This window comes from Thermobia domestica, chromosome 3 (assembly GCF_964235325.1).
Source record: "Thermobia domestica chromosome 3, izTheDome1.hap1.1, whole genome shotgun sequence".
NCBI lineage: Eukaryota > Metazoa > Arthropoda > Insecta > Zygentoma > Lepismatidae > Thermobia > Thermobia domestica.
In genome coordinates this window covers 130627207-130648475 of record NC_137456.1, presented here as the reverse complement: position 1 = coordinate 130648475, position 21269 = coordinate 130627207, and the positions used below count along the sequence as shown (strand labels likewise).

General features: G+C 37.6%; 1 protein-coding gene across 1 annotated transcript in view; it reads right to left on the bottom strand.

The window, feature by feature from the left end:
• Positions 1 to 11567: 11567 nt before the first annotated feature.
• LOC145681504 (mitochondrial ornithine transporter 1-like) overlaps positions 11568 to 21269 on the bottom strand; it is a 94847-nt gene continuing 85145 nt past the window's right edge. Inside the window, exon 7 of the mRNA XM_081753151.1 lies at positions 11568 to 11790. Coding sequence (XP_081609277.1) covers positions 11669 to 11790 — 122 coding nt within the window. The 3' untranslated portion in view covers positions 11568 to 11668. The remainder of the gene's footprint in view (positions 11791 to 21269) is intronic.

Here is a 21269-nt window from a genome sequence, read left to right as displayed (position 1 = left end):
GCTTGGTTTATGTTGAATTTTGAATCAGATCCCATTGAGTGCCCAAAATATAACTTTGTGACATTTTAGTATGAGACTACAATCTGGACAATTTTGAACCAGTTCAGAGGGACATTTTTATGAGAAATTTCAAATTCAAATCTTAATTTGAATTGTTGAAGTGTTATTTTTTATTTTACAGGTTTCTTCAATATAGTACAACTTATAGAACAATCTTTAAGCTTTCCAATGGTGTTTGTTTCACGTCTCTAGTGCACATATTAATCATTTTATGACAATTTTTAATAATCTCCGTATGGAAACGTTTTTTTTTTTTTGGCATTTTTGAACACCCTGTATGGGGACACTTTCAGGAGGAGAGAGGTAATATTTGGGATTTTTTCATCTCCCACTGTAGTAAAGCTGTGCACCAATTTTTACAAAAATCTAAGATCGTCAGGTCAGATTTTGCCATTTCATTGGTTGATTTCACATGGAATGTCCCTTGTACATGTTTGTTTACCCTGTCTGTTTTGGTAAAACCATTAGCTATATCAGCTCCTCTTATCAGTGGGGAGCTTTAGTAATTCCGGAAAATTCTCAAGGTTAAAACTAACCATCTCAATTGTCAACTATTGGCACCTGTCGGCTTGTCAAAAGATAGCAGAGTTTTTGAGATATGAATTCCAAGATTTTCTCAAAACATCTTTTGCTCCGAGGGAAACACTTCTAGCTCATTAAAAAGAGGTAGTTAACTACAATATTAGAATGTGCATATCTGCCAAAAAATGAAACATATACGTCTAGAATGAACCACCATTCAGTAAAAACTAAAAAGAAGTCATATAAATTGCATATGAATTTCTCAATTTATAACTTAGCTTTTCTTGTTTTCAATCTGATTAACTCAGTGTGCTATAATATCATTTTCAATAAACTGCGTACATACGCTTCTATTTAATGGTTGTTTGTGTTATTGTGTTTTCAATCCGAATAATCCAATGCACCAGACTAGTTTTCGGGAAGAGAAAGGTATGCACATTATTAAACATACTATAGTAATATTTTCTAGTACTGTATATTTTTATGATTACTCTATATGCATTATTTGTAAGTAGCTGTCATGCCACTGCTTATTAAAATTTTACAATCAAGTAATACTAGAAATTCTATTCTAAAAATACACAAATCACACTTATTTTCTGTAAGTTGGCCACCTGTCTAAGTTGGCCACTTTTCGATGGAACCGATGGTGGCCAACATAGACAGGTTTCACTGTATTTCACTGGGGTTATGGTGAACTTTTGTTCAAATTCGTGCTGCTCTCTTCTCCTTTAAGTTTCTTGGTTTGACGTGGTTTTCGGTAGTTTTCTATACCGATCACTCAACTTGGTTATAAGAAAAATCTGCTGGTGGTGGTGGATTTGGGGTTTAATAGAAAATATGCATGAATTGATACATATGCTTTAGTTCATGAATATTCAATAAAGCACCTCTGTTTCAGATATATTAGCTGAAACCTTTGTGTGTTTATTTATTGTATATGTGAGGTGGTTTATGAAGAGTTTGTCATTGTTTGTGAGGATGTCGATGTATTGTTGAGGGAATCTTGCGTAACTTTTCTATACCATGTATGAGATGAGAGTGTTGTTTGGGGCTATAGTTGTCAAATAATATTGTAATGATTCAGTTGGTGATTTGTCTAATGGTATTATTGATGGCTTGTGTGATGATATTTTGCACTGATTGTGGTGTTGGGTATCTTTTGAACGATTTTTGTGTTGTTTGGTAGTTCCTGTAGTGTTGTTGTGTTTGTTCTTCATTGGAGTGTTGTGGTTGTCTTTTCTATTTTCTATTGCATCTGTGGTCACTAGTTTGATGGGAATTGGAGTAGGGGGAAGGGTGTCTTCTTTAGTTCCCTCTGCTGTAGTTGCTGATCCGTGGTCTTCAGTTCCAATGATCGTTCATCGGTCATCTATGACGAAGCAGGTGACAGCAGGTCCTCATTGGGGCCGTTAGGAGAAAAGAATGGAGGTTATAAAATCTTCCTGTTGAAGAAAGATGTGGTAAATCAGTGGTTCACAGTAGTTCCTATAATAGTAGGGACGTTGTAAACATCTGCTTCTGATTCTATGGTCCTGCGTCTTGCACGTTGCTCAGAAGTTACTGCTGCATAGGGTAGCACATTCTTTCGCCGCAACTGTAGGACACACGCTTGCTTTTTGTGTGTGTGTGTGTGGAAATATTTGCAGCAGTTGGAGCAAGGGGAAGGTTTTGGTGCGCTTCTACTTTCATCTACAGTTTAAAGTATCTTCTTAATGTATACCCTCAATTTCGAGTAGCCTGGCCAATTCCGTCATATTTTAGGTGAATAGAGTGCTAGTCTGGTTTGGCCATGATTTGCAGGAATTCTGTGTAGAAGGTGAAAGTGAACACATTTATGAAGTAGCTCATCTTTTATCTCTTCTGTTGTTACATCCATGGGAACTGTAGTAACACGTAAGTGAAGATGGCCACTGTCTTGGAATGTGGGGTTAGCGTCTGTTGTCCATCTGCAAAGTAGGCGAGAGACCACAGTTGTGTGGGCGACTTCTCTACTTAAACTGGGCCATTTCTTCTTTCTTGGCAAATATCTTCATGTATGATTCTGTGTAAGTGACGCGATGGGGTTCTACATCAGAGAGGATTTCACTTATGAGGTTGTGGAGTGTATCGCCGTCAGTGTTTCTTTGGTATGGGTTGTAGTTAATTATGATGATGAAATGGAGGGAGCGGCGTCTGGAGTACAATCTTCCTGAGGTGGGGTTTCTTCCTGGTGTGTGGTACTGCTTGCTGATTGGGGCTTCCTATTCAACTGATAATATGGTATCATTTTTGTTCTCCTCTGGCGTTTGGATGGGTCCTTGTAAGAGAAGGGGCTAAGATTTTTTGTTTAGCTGTGTGTGGAATGTTTTCTTGGCTGGTGCTCATAGTTTTCTCATTGTCATTTTGTATCGTACTGGTCCTGTCAAAAGTCGCTAAACAGGAGGAGCTTAAGTAAGGAGCTGGACTGGAAATCACAGTGGGAGAAAACAAACGACTGTCGCAAAAGGCTGTACACTCAGGATGCCAATGCGAATCTTAGCTTTCCAGAGGTTCTCCAAGTGAGGATGATCTTTCGCTTCCACAATAGGATTAACCACTCTTGGAGGCCATTGCATGTTGTTTGCTTGTACACCGATCGCACTAGACATTGTATTAGTTGGAGTTACTTTAAAGATAGTATCTATAATTTGTTCCAGTTGTAGCTAGGAAACACTGTGTTCACCTTCACAAAGTTTATGCAGCCTGAGCTGCCGTGCTGATCAAGTAAGTATTCTAGCACTGTCTGCAATCTACTTAAAACTCTCTCGTTTTGCTACTAATTTGACCGGAATTATCTCGAGAGACCACTTAGGCAAAATCAGAGGTTGAGGGGTGCCACAGAACTGTTCGTGTCACCACTTGTAAGAACCTCTGTAGCAGAAGACAGAGAGAAGTTGAAGGAGAGTGATACTCACTCCCCTGGTGGAAGAATCATGAATCGTACTTACTAGGGAAGTACTAGAAGTGGTACGCGGGGATCTGCATGTGTCGTTGGAAAGGTCACATCGAGTACACCTCACATGTGAAAAATCTCCCTTGAATGGGACCTGTAGGGGACGTAGCGAACATTTGGAGTTCAGAACAAGGTACGCTCCGAAATATCAGAAAACGTGGTCAAATAGGAAGCTATGATGTAATTGTTTGAGACATGGTATATATAGGTTTAAAAGGTATCTGAATACAAATCTGACATCAAATGTTTACAAATCAAAATGACCGATCTAACATGGCGGACACAAATTACAAGAAAAACTATGGATCTGAAATTGGGTATATAGAGATATTCGACATCGTTATATATGAATCGTTCACAAAAAGTATAAAATTCAAAATGACGGATTCAATGTGGCGGACGAAAAGTGCAAAAAATATATACAGAAGGGAAATATGTTATTCTTACACATGTAGTAGAAAAATACCTATAGTAGATAACGGGGCAAGTAGTGATAGGTGATGTTTTACAATAAACAGGGAGCATCTTTTGTTATGCAATCATACCAAAATTGAGGCACGGAATGTAGGGCAGGTTTTGTAGCACACATGCAAGTTTTATGATACGAACAGATTGGAATCATAGACAATAAATATTTTACTACCAACTCCCTCCCCCGCCTCCGAAGATATACGAGGGGATCGAGATGTGTTATATGTCCTTAAAAAGTTGGCACCGAGTACACTTTACATCTGTAACATCTCGCTTGAACGGCGCCTGTAGAGTACGTTGCCATTATTTGCAGATATCATCTGAAGATCCGAACAATGGCAGTAAAAAGTGCGCGTTGGAGTTTGAAACATTGTTAAGCTTCCTTAACTGTCTTTCCGGTTTCACATTATTCTGTGTATTGTAAGCCACATGTATGACTATATATATATATATATATATATATATATATATATATATATATCCACTATCATGAGTAGGGATTTTACCGACATCGACACTAGTCTCGGTCTCGTCTCTAATTCGAGACCGAGATGTGCTTCGACACGAGATCGAGACGGAGTCCAGGCTCGTCTCGATACACATATGTCCATTCTGTATTATTGTCTTTTTATCCGTCATATTAGATCTGTCATATTGCATTTTGCACTTTTAACATTGGATTCGTATTCCACGACCATGAAAATCTCTACCTACCCGCTTTCAGTTCCATAGCAGTGTTTTGCATATTGTCCGCCATATTGGATCCTCCATTTTGAATTTTACACTTTTGGTATTAGATTCATACATAACGATGTCGAATGTCTCTATATGCCCAATTTCAGATTCATAGCTTGTTTTTCTGTAATTTGTGTCCGCCATGTTGGATCCGTATTTTTGATTTGTAAACATTTGATGTCATATGCGAATTCAGCTACCTTTTAAACCTAAATATACCACGTCCCAAAACAATTACATCATAGCTTCTTATTTTGTCCCGTTTTCTGGCGTTTCGGATCGTGCCTTGTTCTGATATTCAAATGGTCGCCATGCTCTCTGCAGGCCCCGAGATATTTCACATGTGAGGTGTACTCGGTGTGACCTTTCCAACGGTACCACTTCTAGTAGTTCCTTAGTTAGAGATAAATTAACATCTGAAGATGCGTCTCGTTTTAATGCATATTGCTTTGCTTCGCTGCTGTAAGGAAAAACTAGAAAGAAGTTACAACTAGCATAGCTAGTAGAATATTTACATGATTATTATACAAAGATAATCATAATATATCCACATGCATTAGAATGTAGCTTGGCCAAGTTTGATTTTTTGCTATAATATATCGATTTAATTCATTTGATTCTTATGCAACCTAAGTAGATGTTGCAGAGTATATGAGAAGGGAGTTTTATTTTGCCCTGTCCCGCAGTGTGTTAATTGGGCAATACTGCTGTAAATATATATATATATATATATATATATATATATATATATATATATATATATATATATATATATATATATATATATACCGGTACCTATATATATATAGGGGGCCGCGGTGGCTCAGTGGTAGAGCGTTCACCTCTAGTGCTAGGGGTCCCGGGTTCGATCCCAGCCCCCGCCAAGTGAACTTTGTGGTGGACAAACACCGTGTGCGTGGGTTTTCTCGGGGTTCTCCCGTTTCCTCCCACTTTCTTCATTCCACCATTTCATTCATTACTCATCATCACCGTCTCCTTTAGCCTAACCGGCATAACAGTGGGACGTAAAACTCACAGACTTCATTTCTATATATATATATATATATATATATATATATATATATATATATATATATATTATACCCTGTTTCAAAAAGAATATACATGTTTCGAATGCATATGTTTATTAAACTTTAAGACAAACGAATATGAAATTTTACACACATATTTACGAACCTCTCAAGTTTAAATTACAGTTTAAAGTTCAAATTACAGAGGTTCAATATGTCCTCCATCAGCGACACGAACAATATCACATCGATAATCAAATTCCTCCCATTTTCGGGCAAGCATGTCCTGCGTCATTGATGTTATGGCAGTACGGATCCGGTTCTTCAACTCTTCCAGGTTCTGTGGGAGTGATGGTATATAAAAGTTGTCTTTAACGAAACCCTACAGGAAAAAGTCACAGGTTTCAAATCTGGTGACCGTGGAGGCCAGCTGAGACATGCTAAGTCACCAGCTCCTTGACGACCAATCCAACGGTTCGGTAGAGTTTCATTTAGATATTCACGCACTTGGCGACTCCAGTGAGGGGGTACTCCGTCTTGTTGAAAAATGAAGTTGTCTTCGTGCAGCCTCGGAAACAGCTAGTTTTGTAACATAGCGAGATACTGCTGACTGTTAATCGTGTTTCCATTAAAGAAGAATGGGCCGTAAACAGATGATCGGGATATCGCACAAAACACATTGACTTTGGGCGAATCTCGTACATGTTCAATGACTGCATGTGGGTTCTGTAGGCCCCGAATTCGAACATTTTGTTTGTTTACCTGGTCACTAACACGGAAAGTCACTTCATCACTGAACACGATGCGTTGTGCAAAAGTGTTATCATTGTCAATAGCATCCAGTATCTCGTTACAAAATGCCACACGTTTGCGTTTGTCATCAGGACGCAGAGCTTGTAACAGCTGTAACTTGTGCGGCTTCATAACCAACCGACGCCTCAAAACACGTCAAATTGTTGTTGTCGGCACTTGTAACTCCTGACTGGCACGACGAGTTGATTTTGCAGAACTACGTTGGAAAGCAGTTTGAATTCGTGCAACATTTTCTTCAGGAACAAGAGGGTAGCCAGGACTCTTTCCTTTACATACACATCCTGTATCTACAAACTGTCGATACCATCTGCGAATGTTTCACCCATTCGGAGGATCAATTTGGTACCTCAACCTGAAACGTCTTTGCACAGTAATCACGGAATTGCACTTCACAAACTCGAGAACACAAAATGATTTTTGCTGCGGAGTAGCCATTTTAAACATATGACGGTTACCAAGCAAAACAGAAGACAACTGACATCTATCGGATGTTAATATAAACTAGACTATGTATTCGTTTCTGCAATAGCCGAGCCGAGACGTAGCGATCGATAGTTTGGATAAAATAATTCTTCGTATTTTCTTTTTGAAACAGGGGATATATAGTTCTTTATCGCAGCGGTTCTCAAGGTGGGCCCAGGCAACACTTTTGCTTTCAAAGAGGACACTGAAACAAAAAGGTTAGATTGGGGACGATAGACTATTTAGGGAGCGTTTGAGATTTCATAACCGATTAGACTTTTTTCTTACTAGATGCTATCCAGAATTTTCGGGACTGGTGCTGTCATCTGGAAAGTAGTAGAGTTTTGCACTGATAGGTGGCAAGACTAGCATATCTGAAGAGTGAGAGTGCACAGTTTCATGCAGCTGGGTTGATGTGTTGAGTTTCCACAGTGCTTTTCATGATACTCTGTGTGTGGCGATTTTACGATGGATCCGAGAAAAGTGCTACGGAGACCTTTGCAATGATTCAATAAGTGTTTGGGGAACACATCATGAGCTCTTTGTTTGAGTGGCATGCTCGGTTCAGGGCCGACCGTACAGACATCGAAGACGATGCCCACACTGGGAGGCCCGTTAGCCGCACAATGCCAGACATCGTTGCCAAACTTCAACAATTGGTTCGTGAGGATCGACGTCGAACCATTCACGACTTTGCTGATGAAGTGGGAATTGGTTACGAAACATGCCAACGAATTTTGACTGTTGAATTGGGCATGCATCGTGTCGATGCAAAATTTGTACCAAGGATCTTGACTGCTGATCACAAGGCACAGCGTGTGGCAGTTTGCACGGAACTTCGTCAGACCACATCTGATGGTTCAACCTTCTTGTCACTGAAAAGTTGAAAGGCTGTCGGTTCGACACGCTTGAGAGGATTCAAGAAGCATCGCTGGCGGTGCTAAACACCCTCAAAGAACAGGATTTCCGGAATACGTTTGGCCAATGGCAGAATCGCTGGGACCGGTATCTTCGTGCGGAAGAGAACTATTTCGAGGGTGATGGCGGTCATTAGTCCAAAAGTACGTTTTTCACCAGATGGCAACACCAGTTCCGAATATTTTGGATAGCAGCTCGTATTATTGGACGAAAGCTAATATGCATTTTACAAATTATAAAGAGTTTTGCCTCTTTTCAAATGATAATGTAGGTTCTCAAGGTTGATTTTAAGAATTTAAGCCTTGTTCTACTTCTTAGACAACTTTGACCACTTTCAGCGGCGCACAGGACAACTGCATTCACCCAAGGAGACGCTAGGCTTGAGAAGGTTGAGAGCCACTGCTTTAATGAATGCGCACGAAATAAGAATTGCAGAGGAGAGATATACAAAACGGGCTCTTCCAGGTAGTGGTGGTATGTTTAGGTTGTATAATGGAATATATGAGCAAGCAGTGCTGCTCTCTTCATGCACTTGTGCAAACCACCTGTGAGATAAAGAATTTGCTGCCCCTAGAGTCGGCGGTAACTCATGCAGCGCAAATCTGGAACATTTGCCGGACCGTTGCGACACCATGGAGTGTAGCTGTTAAGCTTTTGCATCCACTGTGGTGAATGGTAATTTCTCAGTGCCAGTGTTGGGTAAGTTACTTGTAATAATGTAACGTGTTACAAGTTACTTTACTTTCTCTTAAAATGTAACGCGTTAGTAACGCGTTACTTGCCTCAAAAAAGTAACTGTTACTTTACTTCGAAAGTAACGCGTTACTAACGCGTTACTTTTAGGTCCGAAACTTTGAATATGTGGGAAAAATCTTATTACTTCAATTTTTCGTACTGCTATTACTACCGCTATTATTATTATTATTATTAGTCTATTATTATTATTATTATTATTATTATTATTATTATTATTATTATTATTATTATTATTATTATTATTATTATTGCACGTTCTGAATCGATTTATGTAAATGCAAGGCAAATCTGGTGTATAGTTTCGAGTACTCTCTTCAAGTATCTTATATAGACAATATAATTAATATCAATGGCACTACTACTACTACAACTTCTTCTTCTTCTTCTTCTATTATTATTATTATTATTATTATTATTATTATTATTATTATTATAACAACACTGTGTATAAACATGAAAGATAGGCGGTTTATATATGAATACTAAAAAAATAATTGATTGCCAACCTTGGTTAGTCATGAAGTCTAGGAGTAAAGAACATTGTTCACGAGTTTCTGAATTTGGGTTGAGGGTCTAGGTTGAGTATTCGGGCTCGAGCCAAACGTTGTTAAAAGTTATAGGACACTGGCCAAATATCTTAAAACTGCTCGGCCCAGGTTTAGAATTGTCAACTACTCGAGCAGATCGGCTCATAGCTCATTCACTATCGACTCAAACCGAGAAGTGAGCTGAGCTAACAACTCACCCAACCGAGTCGGCTAGAGCCCTTCACTCAGTTGAGTCGAACGAGCAGATGGCTTATCCCAACCAAGCCAGCTCGAGCCGATGGTTCACCCCAAGCGAGCCGGCTCGAGCCATCGGCTTAGTTAAGTCGAGCCGAGCTAAGCTTGTTATAAAAAATCTCTTGTAGTCTCGCTATCGAGACAAGGCGAGATGGGAGGAGTGTCCCCTCTCGTGAGCAACACTAAAAGTATTCCATATTACTGCTTAGCTTACATTTCTCATGGCTTTCGCTTTCCAGTGTAATCAGCCCATGATTTCAAAACGAATTAAACTAGCGAGCCACTAATCAAACTCGACTCGACTCGAAACTCGACGCCAAAAACAGTGAATCGGTTCGGAACTCGACTCGAGAATATTACTTTTGGCTCGACTCGAAACTCGACTTGGATTCGAGTCGAGTTTTAGCTTGACTCGTGCCCATCCCTATGCGTTAGAAAAAATGGTTGCTTATTATTATTCTGCTAAACTAATTATATAATAATAACAATGTTGCTATGAAAGATGAAAAATACAGAATATAGAGAAACATTACACTACAACTGACGAAATGAGAACACATGAACTGGGGGTGAATCGAAATTGCCAATAACTCTAAAATCGATACATGCTTTTTAAAGTTAGTTGTTCCAAACTCTATAATCCACGGGACTTTAGGATATGCAAACTGATCTAAAAGAACTCTAATATTACATACCATCAACATTACATCAATAAAGTAGGCCTGCTCATCAGAACACCGTTTATTCATATTAAACCCTTACTGAATGTCTTTCATTACGGCACCCTAATTGTTGAAAATGAAATGAAATGAAATTTTGAGTTTTACGTCCCACGGTTATGCCGGTTAGGCTAAAGGAGACGGTGATAATGAGTAATGAATGAAATGGTGGAATGAAGAAAGTGGGAGGAAACGGGAGAACCCCGAGAAAACCCACGCACACGGTGTTTGTCCACCACAAAGTTCACTTGGCCCCTAATTGTTGATAAATATTTCCCGCCGGGGCACCACTTTACTTTTAAATTCTATTCAGCAGTGGCGTACTTACGATTTTGTTTCGGTGGGGCTTTGCCTGAAAATGTGAAAATTCTGCAAGATATTTTATATACTTTACTATAGTAAGTAAGATTTCGGGGGGGCTTAAGCCCGAAAGCTCCACCCCTAAATACGCCACTGCTGTTCACCATCATCTTCAGCTTTTAAGAAAAAGTATTCTTTCAAATGTTCGAACGATAAAATATTTTCGTTCTCCATCTTTATAAAAACAACACCATTCAAAGTAAAATAGACTACCAGTACCATTGCACTCGTAAGTTCACTCACTGAATGTATTGATTTGGAGCTGTCATAATCTAAGACAAAATCTTCCAGGTGCTTGCAATCAGTACACGTGATTTCATCTGCCAAAAGCAGCAAGTGGCACTATATTTTGTTATGTAAATAAACAAATCAAATTGTATCTATGAATGTATTTGCAAGTCTACCAACGTAAAGTTCGTAAGGCGAAACGGGAAAATGCACATCGAGATTTCCCGTTCTGCCTTGCATTAAGATGAAAAGTGATAACAGGTTTTACATGCTAATTTCATTGCTAGAGGTCATAAGGCGAAACGTGAAAAGGCGAACAGTGCAGGAATTGTCGGTCACTGACATCGTTCATGCTCCATTGTTCCATTCTGAGAAATTCACTTACAGGAAAGAAACATTTGTTTCCGAAAAAAATATACATATATTGTAGTTACTCATCCGAAATGTAACGCGAAAAAGTAACGCAAACTAGGTACGTTACTTAAAAATTTGTAACGCGTTACCGTTACAGTTACTTTGGAAAAAATGTAACGCGTTACTAGGAAACGTTACTTAAAAAGTAACGCGTTACTTGCGTTACGTTACTTCCCAAGACTGCTCAGTGCTTAGCAAACTATTATATAAACAAAGTGCAATGCAAAAATAAGGGACCAAAATTCCATTAAAACTTATGACGTTCTTGGTCTTTTATTCTTGTCTAGTACTTTATATTTTAAATTACATAGAATAATTCATCTTTAAGTACAAGCTGCTTTTATTGTCATTATTGGTAAAATACAATCATATTAAATGTTTCTATTCACAAGAAAAAAATATTTACGCTAAAAAGTAATGCTATCAAACACCCATCTGTTCTCCAAGAACTTTCTTTGTAAATTCATACGTTAAAAATAGTGTTCCGGTTGCTGGAAACGTTCTGATCAAGGTTGGTCGCAACCCATTATATAAGGCTCCTACTCCTGAAAGATAATATTAGTAATCTTATAATATTGTAGAGACTCACTAAAAGCTTAAATAAATTTCAAATGTCGTAAATTGTAGAATGGCATTCAGTGACCTATTTTTTATGTCATTTTATAAACTACCATTTGAACTACAGTAGAACCTCTCTCGTCCACCCTCGGCTGGTCCACCACTCCGGTTGATTCGACTGTGCTCGAGCCGAACTTGTCCGATTCGTCGGTGACTCACGAGTGTTATTGTCGTTTACTGCCGTAGCGGCATTGTTGTTTACTTGCTGTTACCGCATATCCGCTTTAGTGCTAGGTCATCTCTTGAATCGTTTATTTCGTTGTGCGTATTTTCTGTATTGTACTGTGTAGTTTTTGGTGCTTATTATTCGTTTGGTTCTACTGTAGAGAAATTGTTTCATTTTTGAGTTCAGAGATTGTTTATTTTACTGTAAATTTGTATTTTTCTGTATTTTCTGATAATCCTACCTTTTTTGTGTTCCGACCATACCCCCAGTCCCAAAGGTGACGGATTAGAGGGGTTCTACTGTACTTTCTTCTGTTGTTCAAAGTTTGGATATAGAGTAATGACATTATTGTTATAACTCGTACCTGGCTTTATGCACAGAAGAACATCTATTTCATTCCTTCAATGTAATCGCCTCCTATGTCTATCACATTGTGCCATAAGTGGGGAAGGTGTCGTACACAGTCAGCGCGTCAATCTTTGTGAATATCCGGTAGGAACCGCCATATACCACGGATGATGGTTTATTTTGTGTTGTAGTGCTTCCCGCAAAGCTATTACTTCATTGTGGTGAAAAAGTTGTCATGAAGTCCCAGAAAACATTGTTGTGCATTGCGCCTAAGCAGGGGCGAATCCCGGGGGGGGGGGCGATCGGGGCGATCGCCCCCCCAGAAGAGCAAAGTTTCTTATTTTATAAATAAAACCCATCCCAAAGTTTGGAGCCCTTAAAAGTAGCAGTATGACAACCCACCGCCCCCCCAGAAGTCGGTCCTGGATCCGCCCCTGCGCCTAAGTACCATTTCAGTCTTGATTCATGCACATTGTTTATCTCTCCGAAACATATTATTGACACTTCCACTTCCCTCCTGTACTCTACGGTACCTATTTTTGACAATAATACACAAACATTACCACTCTCCATACTTCATCGCCTCACACTCTCTCTTCAGCCACGGAAGTCTTGTAGTGCAAAGATATAGTCCTCTGGCGTGAGAATCATGTGTATTTTTCTAATATTGTATGAGGTCTTATCGCACATTAAATAGTTTACATCTTCATTTGAATTTATTATTACTCGATTTTAATGTAACTTTATTTATCTATTATTTCCAAATTCATTGATAAAAACGAGAAAAGCGTAAAAGTAAATGCCCAAGTTTTCAGCACAATAAGGTTTGCTCATGACATAGCACTGATAGCGGAAACGAAAAGAACTTGGAGGAAGCACTTTCAAACTTGCACGACCAACTGAAAAAAAAATGCAAAGTGAAGATAAATAAGAAGAAAACCAAAGTGATAAAGTGCACAAGAACAGGACAGGAAGAGGCAAATGTATGGCTAGATGGAGAGAAAATCGAAGACCTGAAGACGTTCCCCTACTTGGGAAGTATAATATCCTCGGACGGAAGAAGTGAAAAAGATCTAAGTTCCGGAATAGTGCAGGCTAACAAGCATTCAATAGGAAAAGAAGATTGCTAACATCAAGAAATGTGTCGCTGGACTTTCGTAAACGATTTATTAAGATCCTGGTATGGAGCGTGGCGCTTTACGGATCAGAGACATGGAAATTGAGAAAAGCTGAAATATCCAAGCAGGAAGCATTTGATATGTGGTGTTTGCGTAGAATGCTGAGCATATCATAGAACGAAAAGAAAAGGAATTATGACGTACTGAAGGAAGCTAATGAAGGGCGACAGATCATGAAGATAATAGGAAAAAGAAGAAACAGCATGCTTGGCCATCTTATTCGGCACTCCGATTGAATCACTGTGCTAATAGAGGGAAAGGCAGAAGGAAAACCAGGAAGAGGAAGATCAAGAATAGAATATCTAGATGCAGTTCCGAAGAAGAGACCTTATTAAAGTATAAAACAGCTCTCCCAAGGGAGAGAATAGTTTTAAAATTTCCGCATATGGCCAGAGCCGTAGCTAGAGTTTTCAGTGTCCGGGGCAAACTAGAATTCGGCGCCCCCTACAGTCTATTTACCAAGCTTATTTTTTCTTTTCTTTCTTTTTTCCTTCTTTTTTCTTTCTTTATACATATAAGAGAAGCAGCTTTTGTTATTACGCTACGCTGAATTTTTATCAAGCTGCTTGGACAGAACATTGCAACAATCAGAAGTGATAATTATGTATTCTTTTACAAATAAGAGCTGTCTTCAAGAGGCTTATTTTGGACTTTTGTTAAACTTCACAAAACTACCTTTGGTTGTACACAAATCCACTTGGAAATTTACAACTGTTTACAACGTTTCATACTATCGATAAGAATGAAATTTCAATACATTAGCAACTATGTGCTTTTAAAATTTTTGAAATAGCTGACAGCATTAATTTCCAGTAATAATTGTAGACTTTTATAATTTTATTGTGTATGTGACCACACAAATAGCATTTTAAATTCGATTCTTTTATAGTAAATTCAGGATCCGTCTTTGCGTATTTGTCAATATTGATTGATAGAGGTGAAGAATATGTATAACGTTTCTATTTAAAATCCAAAATATAGTTTGACTACATTTGTTTGAAATTACAGATATTATTTAATTTCTTAATGAATGAAATTCTGAATTTAAATTTAGTTAATATTAATTAACATATTAAAAATACAATTACACACACACACACACACACACACACACACACACATATATATATATATATATATATATATATATATATATATATATATATATATATATATATATATATATATATATATATATATATATATATATATATATATATATAGGGTGGTCGTGCATCAATGACGGAAAATTCGGGAGATGAATCTAAAGGTAAAAACAAGCAAAAAATGTCATATGAACATTGGGTGAATAAGGCTTCGTTTGGACACTACAGGCTTCCGAAACATCACCTTTCGAGGCGGCAATTTGCAATATCGCAAGAACGGAGAGAAATGCGAATGCTGGGTCAAAAGATATAAAAGGAAACCCCATCCGAAGAATCCAATTATGTGCACGTACTGCGGAACAGTGGCGGCGCATGGAAGCTACAAAGAAACTGTTAAACACTCTTAGTGATGATACGTGCAAATCGTACAAAACACGTACGGAATATGAGGCCCAGTGTACTGTAAAAACAAGAGGTATTGTACTTACCGTGGTCAACATAATTAAAGAAGGTGTTCAATATGTCCTCCTTGTTCTTCGAGACAGGGAGTTACACGATGGCAGGAAAAAGTCTAGGGTATTCAGATCGGGTGAACGTGGGGGCCATACTTCTTTGCTTCCACGATCTATCTACCTGCGTGGAAATTTTTCGGTCAGATATGCACGAATAGTGGGACATGAATGGGAAGGGACGCCATCATGCATAAACCACATACACTGTCGTGTCCTCAGTGGCACGTCTTTAAGTAGGATAGGTAGGTCCTAGGTCAGAAATTGGAGATACGATATTGCTTGCGTTCAATCGCTGTGGTAAGAAGTGTTGTTTCACAACGTCGTCATCAATAATACCAGCGAACCCATGGAATCAGAAACGCTGATGATGCTTCGACTCTACAATTGCATGCGGGTTGTTGGTTGTCCATCGATGGTCATTGCGGACATTTGTGATGCTATCCCGTATGAATGCCTCATCCGAGAACAAAATCTGTGCCAGAATTTTGATCCAAGTTTCATTGACTTTCTTTGCGCCCCTTGGGCCACCATTGCTTCACCATCACTTATGCATAATTGGATTCTTCGGATGGGTGTTCCTTTGAAACCTTCTTACCCGACATTCCTAATTCTCTCCGTTATACAGATACTGTATTCCTACATTCCGCCTCCCATAGTGTCTCTACAGCGTACCCATTGTTACCTTTGTTCATTAACATTTGTTGCTGCATGTTCCTTGTCACATCCCCTCCTACAGTTTGTCAGTGAAAATTGTTCACTTTTCTCAGCGTTTCATTCACTTTCTTTGTGCCTCCCTCTAGCGCCGCCACTGTTTCCCCACCAATTATGCATAATTGGATTCTTCGGATGGGGTTTCCTTTTATATCTTTTGACCCGACATTCGTATTTCTCTCCGTTCTTGAGATATTGCAAATTGCCGCCTCGAAAGGTGACGTTTCGGAAGCCAGTAGTGTCCAAACGAAGCCTTATTCACCCAATGTTCATATGACATTTTTTTGCTTGTTTTTACTTTTAGATTCATCTCCCGAATTTTCCGTCATTGTTGCACGACCAAACTCTCTCTCTCTCTCTCTATATATATATATATATATATATATATATATATATATATATATATATATATATATATATATATATATATATATATATATGTGTGTGTGTGTGTGTGTGTGTGTGTGTGTTATTGTATTTTTAATATGTTAATTAATATTAACTAAATTTAAATTCAGAATTTCATTCATTAAGAAATTAAATAATTTCTGTAATTTCAAACAAATGTAGTCAAACTATATTTTGGATTTCAAATAGAAACGTTATACATATTCTTCACCTCTATCAATCAATATTGACAAATACGCAAAGACGGATCCTGAATTTACTATAAAAGAATCGAATTTAAAATGCTATTTGTGTGGTCACATACACAATAAAATTATAAAAGTCTACAATTATTACTGGAAATTAATGCTGTCAGCTATTTCAAAAATTTTAAAAGCACATAGTTGCTAATGTATTGAAATTTCATTCTTATCGATAGTATGAAACGTTGTAAACAGTTGTAAATTTCCAAGTGGATTTGTGTACAAGCAAAGGTAGTTTTGTGAAGTTTAACAAAAGTCCATAATAAGCCTCTTGAAAACAGCTCTTATTGTAAAAGAATACATAATTATCAGTTCTGATTGTTGCAATGTTCTGTCCAAGCAGAATTGTCAAGTTATCAAATTTCTTCGTTTTATTCACTTTATATTTAAAAGTAATCTTTTAAATCCATAAACTAATTGGTTTTTCCGATTCGAAAATTTTATCGATTTCCTATAGATTTCAATTTACTCATCATCGGATGCAGACAGAATTCAAATTCCCACTTGTCCAAGTAGCATGTAATGCGCTAAGGTCACATCTATTTTAGCGGCACAGTACAGATTCCCACCTGTCTAAAAGAAAATTTCGAAATGGTATAAAATTTTTCAGAAATTCAGTGCCCACATTTTCTCTATCTGAATATTTTTTCAAAATTAAGTATGAACAAAATTTTTCGCCAGGTATCATTTCTGAAAATTTCTGTAACTATATAGGGACCAATTCATAATGAACAACAAATAAATAAAGTAACACAAAATTAAACAATCATCTCGAACGAAAATTAACCAACATGCATAAACAAACCTCCTCGGAACGTTTCTGCTCAATTTCATCCACCTGGATCAAACACGAATTTTTCTGGTCTCTCCGAATACCATGATTTACTAATACCTATTCTATTTTTTATTTTTCTGTGTACTTTGTTGATTTCCAAATCTTTCTTCCTTTTATGTCTTACAGGTTTCCAAGCTGCTCTTGGCTTCTTCCTTCTGACTTTCCTTCTACCTAAGTAAGTACATTTCTTTTTTCTTTTTATTTGTTTTTCAATTCTTGATTGCATCTTTTTCTTCCTTCATTTCCATCTTTGGAGTTCTACTTTTTCCTCCCGCGCTATTTTAATATTTTCCCTCTTTCTTCTTTCATTATGTCTTTCACTTCGTGGTTTAGCTCTTTTTCTTTTCCAGTTCTACCGTTGGAGAGTTTTCCTAGTGTTCCTTTTCCGGCTTTCAACACTGAACACTGCTCTTTTCTTCTTTTCACTCTTCTGAATTTGTGTTTTCATTCTTGCACACATTTCATTTCCCCTTCCTTGATTTACTTTTACAGATGTTTTATTTTCCATTCCTTCACGTTGCCAATGATTACTTTTCTTCAGGACTTTTTTTTTCTTAGATCGATACGTGCTTCTCCTTCTTCCTCTGATTCATTATATTTAACACCGTCATCCTTTCCAATTTCATATTTTCATTTTTCTTCACTATAATGTTCTTTCTTTCTCAGAAATTCACAGTTCTCCTGTAAGAGTACTTCATTCTCATAATTCATCTCCTCTCTTATATGTTTATTTACTCTATCTTCCTGGCAGGGAGTGTTACTTCTATCCTTATTTACGATCATTGTTTCATTTTCGATTTTTTCTTCTGTTAAAATATCTGGCTTTTCAGTGTCTTCATTGTTCGTAAAATTATCTTGGTGTTTCTCTTTTTCATCTATTTTTCTGATGCTAATTTCACTGTTCTCCAGGTCTTTCACTTCGTCCATCTTGTTAATCCAGTAGGATGAGAACTGAGAAAAACTAAGGCTCATATCCTTCTTCAATTTTTTATGAAACTGCATATTCTGTTTGAACATAAGCAGCAAAATTTCATTCGGAGTCATCTCATTAAAATCAATCTCATCAACATCTTCCTCTATTGTCTGATATTCTCCTATGGTCTCTTCCCGAAAACCAACAAACGGGATTTCTTCATCATGTGTCCTATTGCGGACTTTCATTAGTTTCTCTTTTGTAGACTTCCTTTTCATTTCTTTCAAGCTTTCTCCCAATTGATCATCGTTCTTTTTATTAATTTCTAAATTTTTCTTGTCTTTTCTTCCCTGTTTGTTCTCACAATCTCTCTTTTCTAAATTTATCTTATCATGCCGTTTTATCCCATCTTCTAGTTCGCATCTCACCTCTCTTCTTCCAACTTTTCCACCACTGCTATCTTCCTTTTCTCTCTTCTTGCTTTTCTCATCTTCAATATCAAAATGTCTTTTCTTTTTTTGGTTTCCATTTTTACTACCTTCTTTCTTCTCACTATTCTTTTCACTCTCAATGTAGCTTCTCGACTTTCTTTCCTTTTTTCTCTTCTTCAATTTTATCTTTCAGTATGAGGTTTGTAATAATTTCTAGTTTCTATTAATTTCTATATTGCTAATTTCTTTATTTTTTCTTTTACTCATCATTTCGTCCTCAGTATCACGTTTTGACTTCTTTATTTCTTTTTTCTCTTTTTCAGTATAGCTTCTTTTCTTCCTTTCTCTTTTCGACGTCTCTTCTTCAGTATCGCTTCTTTTTTCCCTTTCTCCTTTCGCTTTCTCTTCTTCAGTATCGCTTCTTTTCTTCCTTTCTCTTTTCGCCGTTTCTTCTTCAGTATAGCTTCTTTTCTTCCTTTCTCTTTTCGCCTTCTCTTTTTCAGTATTGCTTCTTTTCTTCCTTTCTATTTTCGACTTCTCTTCTTCAGTATCGCTTATTTTCTTCCTTTCTCTTTTCAAATTCTCTTCTTCAGTATCGCTTCTTTTGTTCCTTTCTCTTTTCGCCTTCTCTTTTCAATATCGCTTCTTTTCTTTCTTTCTCGTTTCGTCTTCTCTTCTTCAGTATCGCTTCTTGTTTTTTCCTTACGTTTTTCTTATCTTCATTGTCACTGTTACTCTTTTTTATTTTCTTCTTTTCCTTTACATATTTTGTTTTTCTTCTATCTTCTTCTATATTTATTTTTTGTTCTTATTTTGATTACAGTTCGTAAGAGCTCTTTCTCCCTCTCTTCTCATGCTCCATTCATTTCCAAATTCGAGAACACTTCAAAATTGCACATATGAAATTTTCAAATAAAATTTACTTTAAACACTTTTCTCGGAAACTTTATTTAGGATCAAAAATAGCACACCACATTTCCTTTTATACTCCTCAACATCATTACCTTTATAATGTCAAACTGATTGTTACCATGACAACAAATTCGTCGTTGGTTCGCCATTTTGTAACACTCCTGCACGATTCAGCATCAGAAATTCCGCTTGTGAGGTGCAGATGTGCATAAATTCATATGGTGTTTTAAGGATACATTATCTTTCCAGAGCGCTCACAACTCGCACAACTTCAGCTACCGATATTGCAGGGTTTACGCAACGATGTCTGAATTGAGGATTCCCTATAGTTCTTAGGATTCGATCTTCATTTACGGAGAACTGGGTATCTATGGCCCAGTGGATACGTCACCCCATTTACCTAAAATGGCGAAAATTCTAGGTTTGCAGTAATGATGGGAGTTGTTGTAAAAAAAAACAATCAATCAATCACAACGCAAGGTGAGTATTCACTAAAACATCTAAAACATCAACTTATTACTGACTAAGGATGATTCCATACCGGGACCAAGTACCTGGGTAAAACCCATATATCGTCTGAAAGCTCTTGTCATATGAAGTATTAAACCGTTTTCAAATCACGGGCAAAACCGCAACCTGACCCTATAGGGGAACAGTTTGTTGGTGTTTGTGACCCTATGTATGGCATATTCGACAAAAGTAAAAATTAATGTTACGATGCATCACGTGTAACCGCCTCATCCCATCATATTCCTTTCGGGCTCTTGGCTAGAACGTGACTCGAGCAAGGGTTTGATAATATCACCTTGCACCCAGACCTACCCATTTGGTCAGTGTTGCCAACGAATTATAAATGCAATGAGACAGATGGTTTCTGTACCACTGTATATATATCCATGAAACGTGGTATAAACATCATTCGTCACTAGAGAAAATTTACTCTGGATGTATTCCTCTCCTAAGGATTCCAGTTTGTCAGTGTTGCCAACCAATTGTAAAAAAGAAAAGTTGTAAAACAGGTTCCGTACGATGAGACGTTTATACACCAAGTTTGGCAGAAACATCACACGACACTATAGCAGAAAGACGTTGAGTGTGACCATCTCTGAACTATTCTAGGTTGTCAGTGTTGTCATCCAAGTGTAGACATCACAATGTTGCAAATAGGGTGATGAGCAAACTCTAATGACAAATTGCGGTTCCTCCACAATTGCTTTCTATATGCCACAATGGAGCTCCTATGATCAGATTCATGCAGATGACTCATCCAACCCCTTCTTTCTCTACGAGCCTCTAACCTGTGCCGTTCGTTGTTGTGTGGTGAACAGTCATGTTCCTTGATATATGTTCAGCCGCATGTTCATATTATTAGGCAATATAAAAATATCACCAAGCTAGTATACTGTTATTATAAGAACTTCCATTTTGAAGAAAAAAATAGCAATACTGACAGGCTGGGGTGCTTGGGGAATGGTAACAAACACAGTATGTTTGCTATTATGTTGAATGTTCATGCCAAGTTTTGTGTCTATGGATGCAATGGTCAGGCATCCTTTCGAGAAAATGTATTTTAGAATGGTTGGGAAAACAGACAACATGGGTTCTTGTGGGTTAACTCTAACATATTACAAACCTAGTATGGGT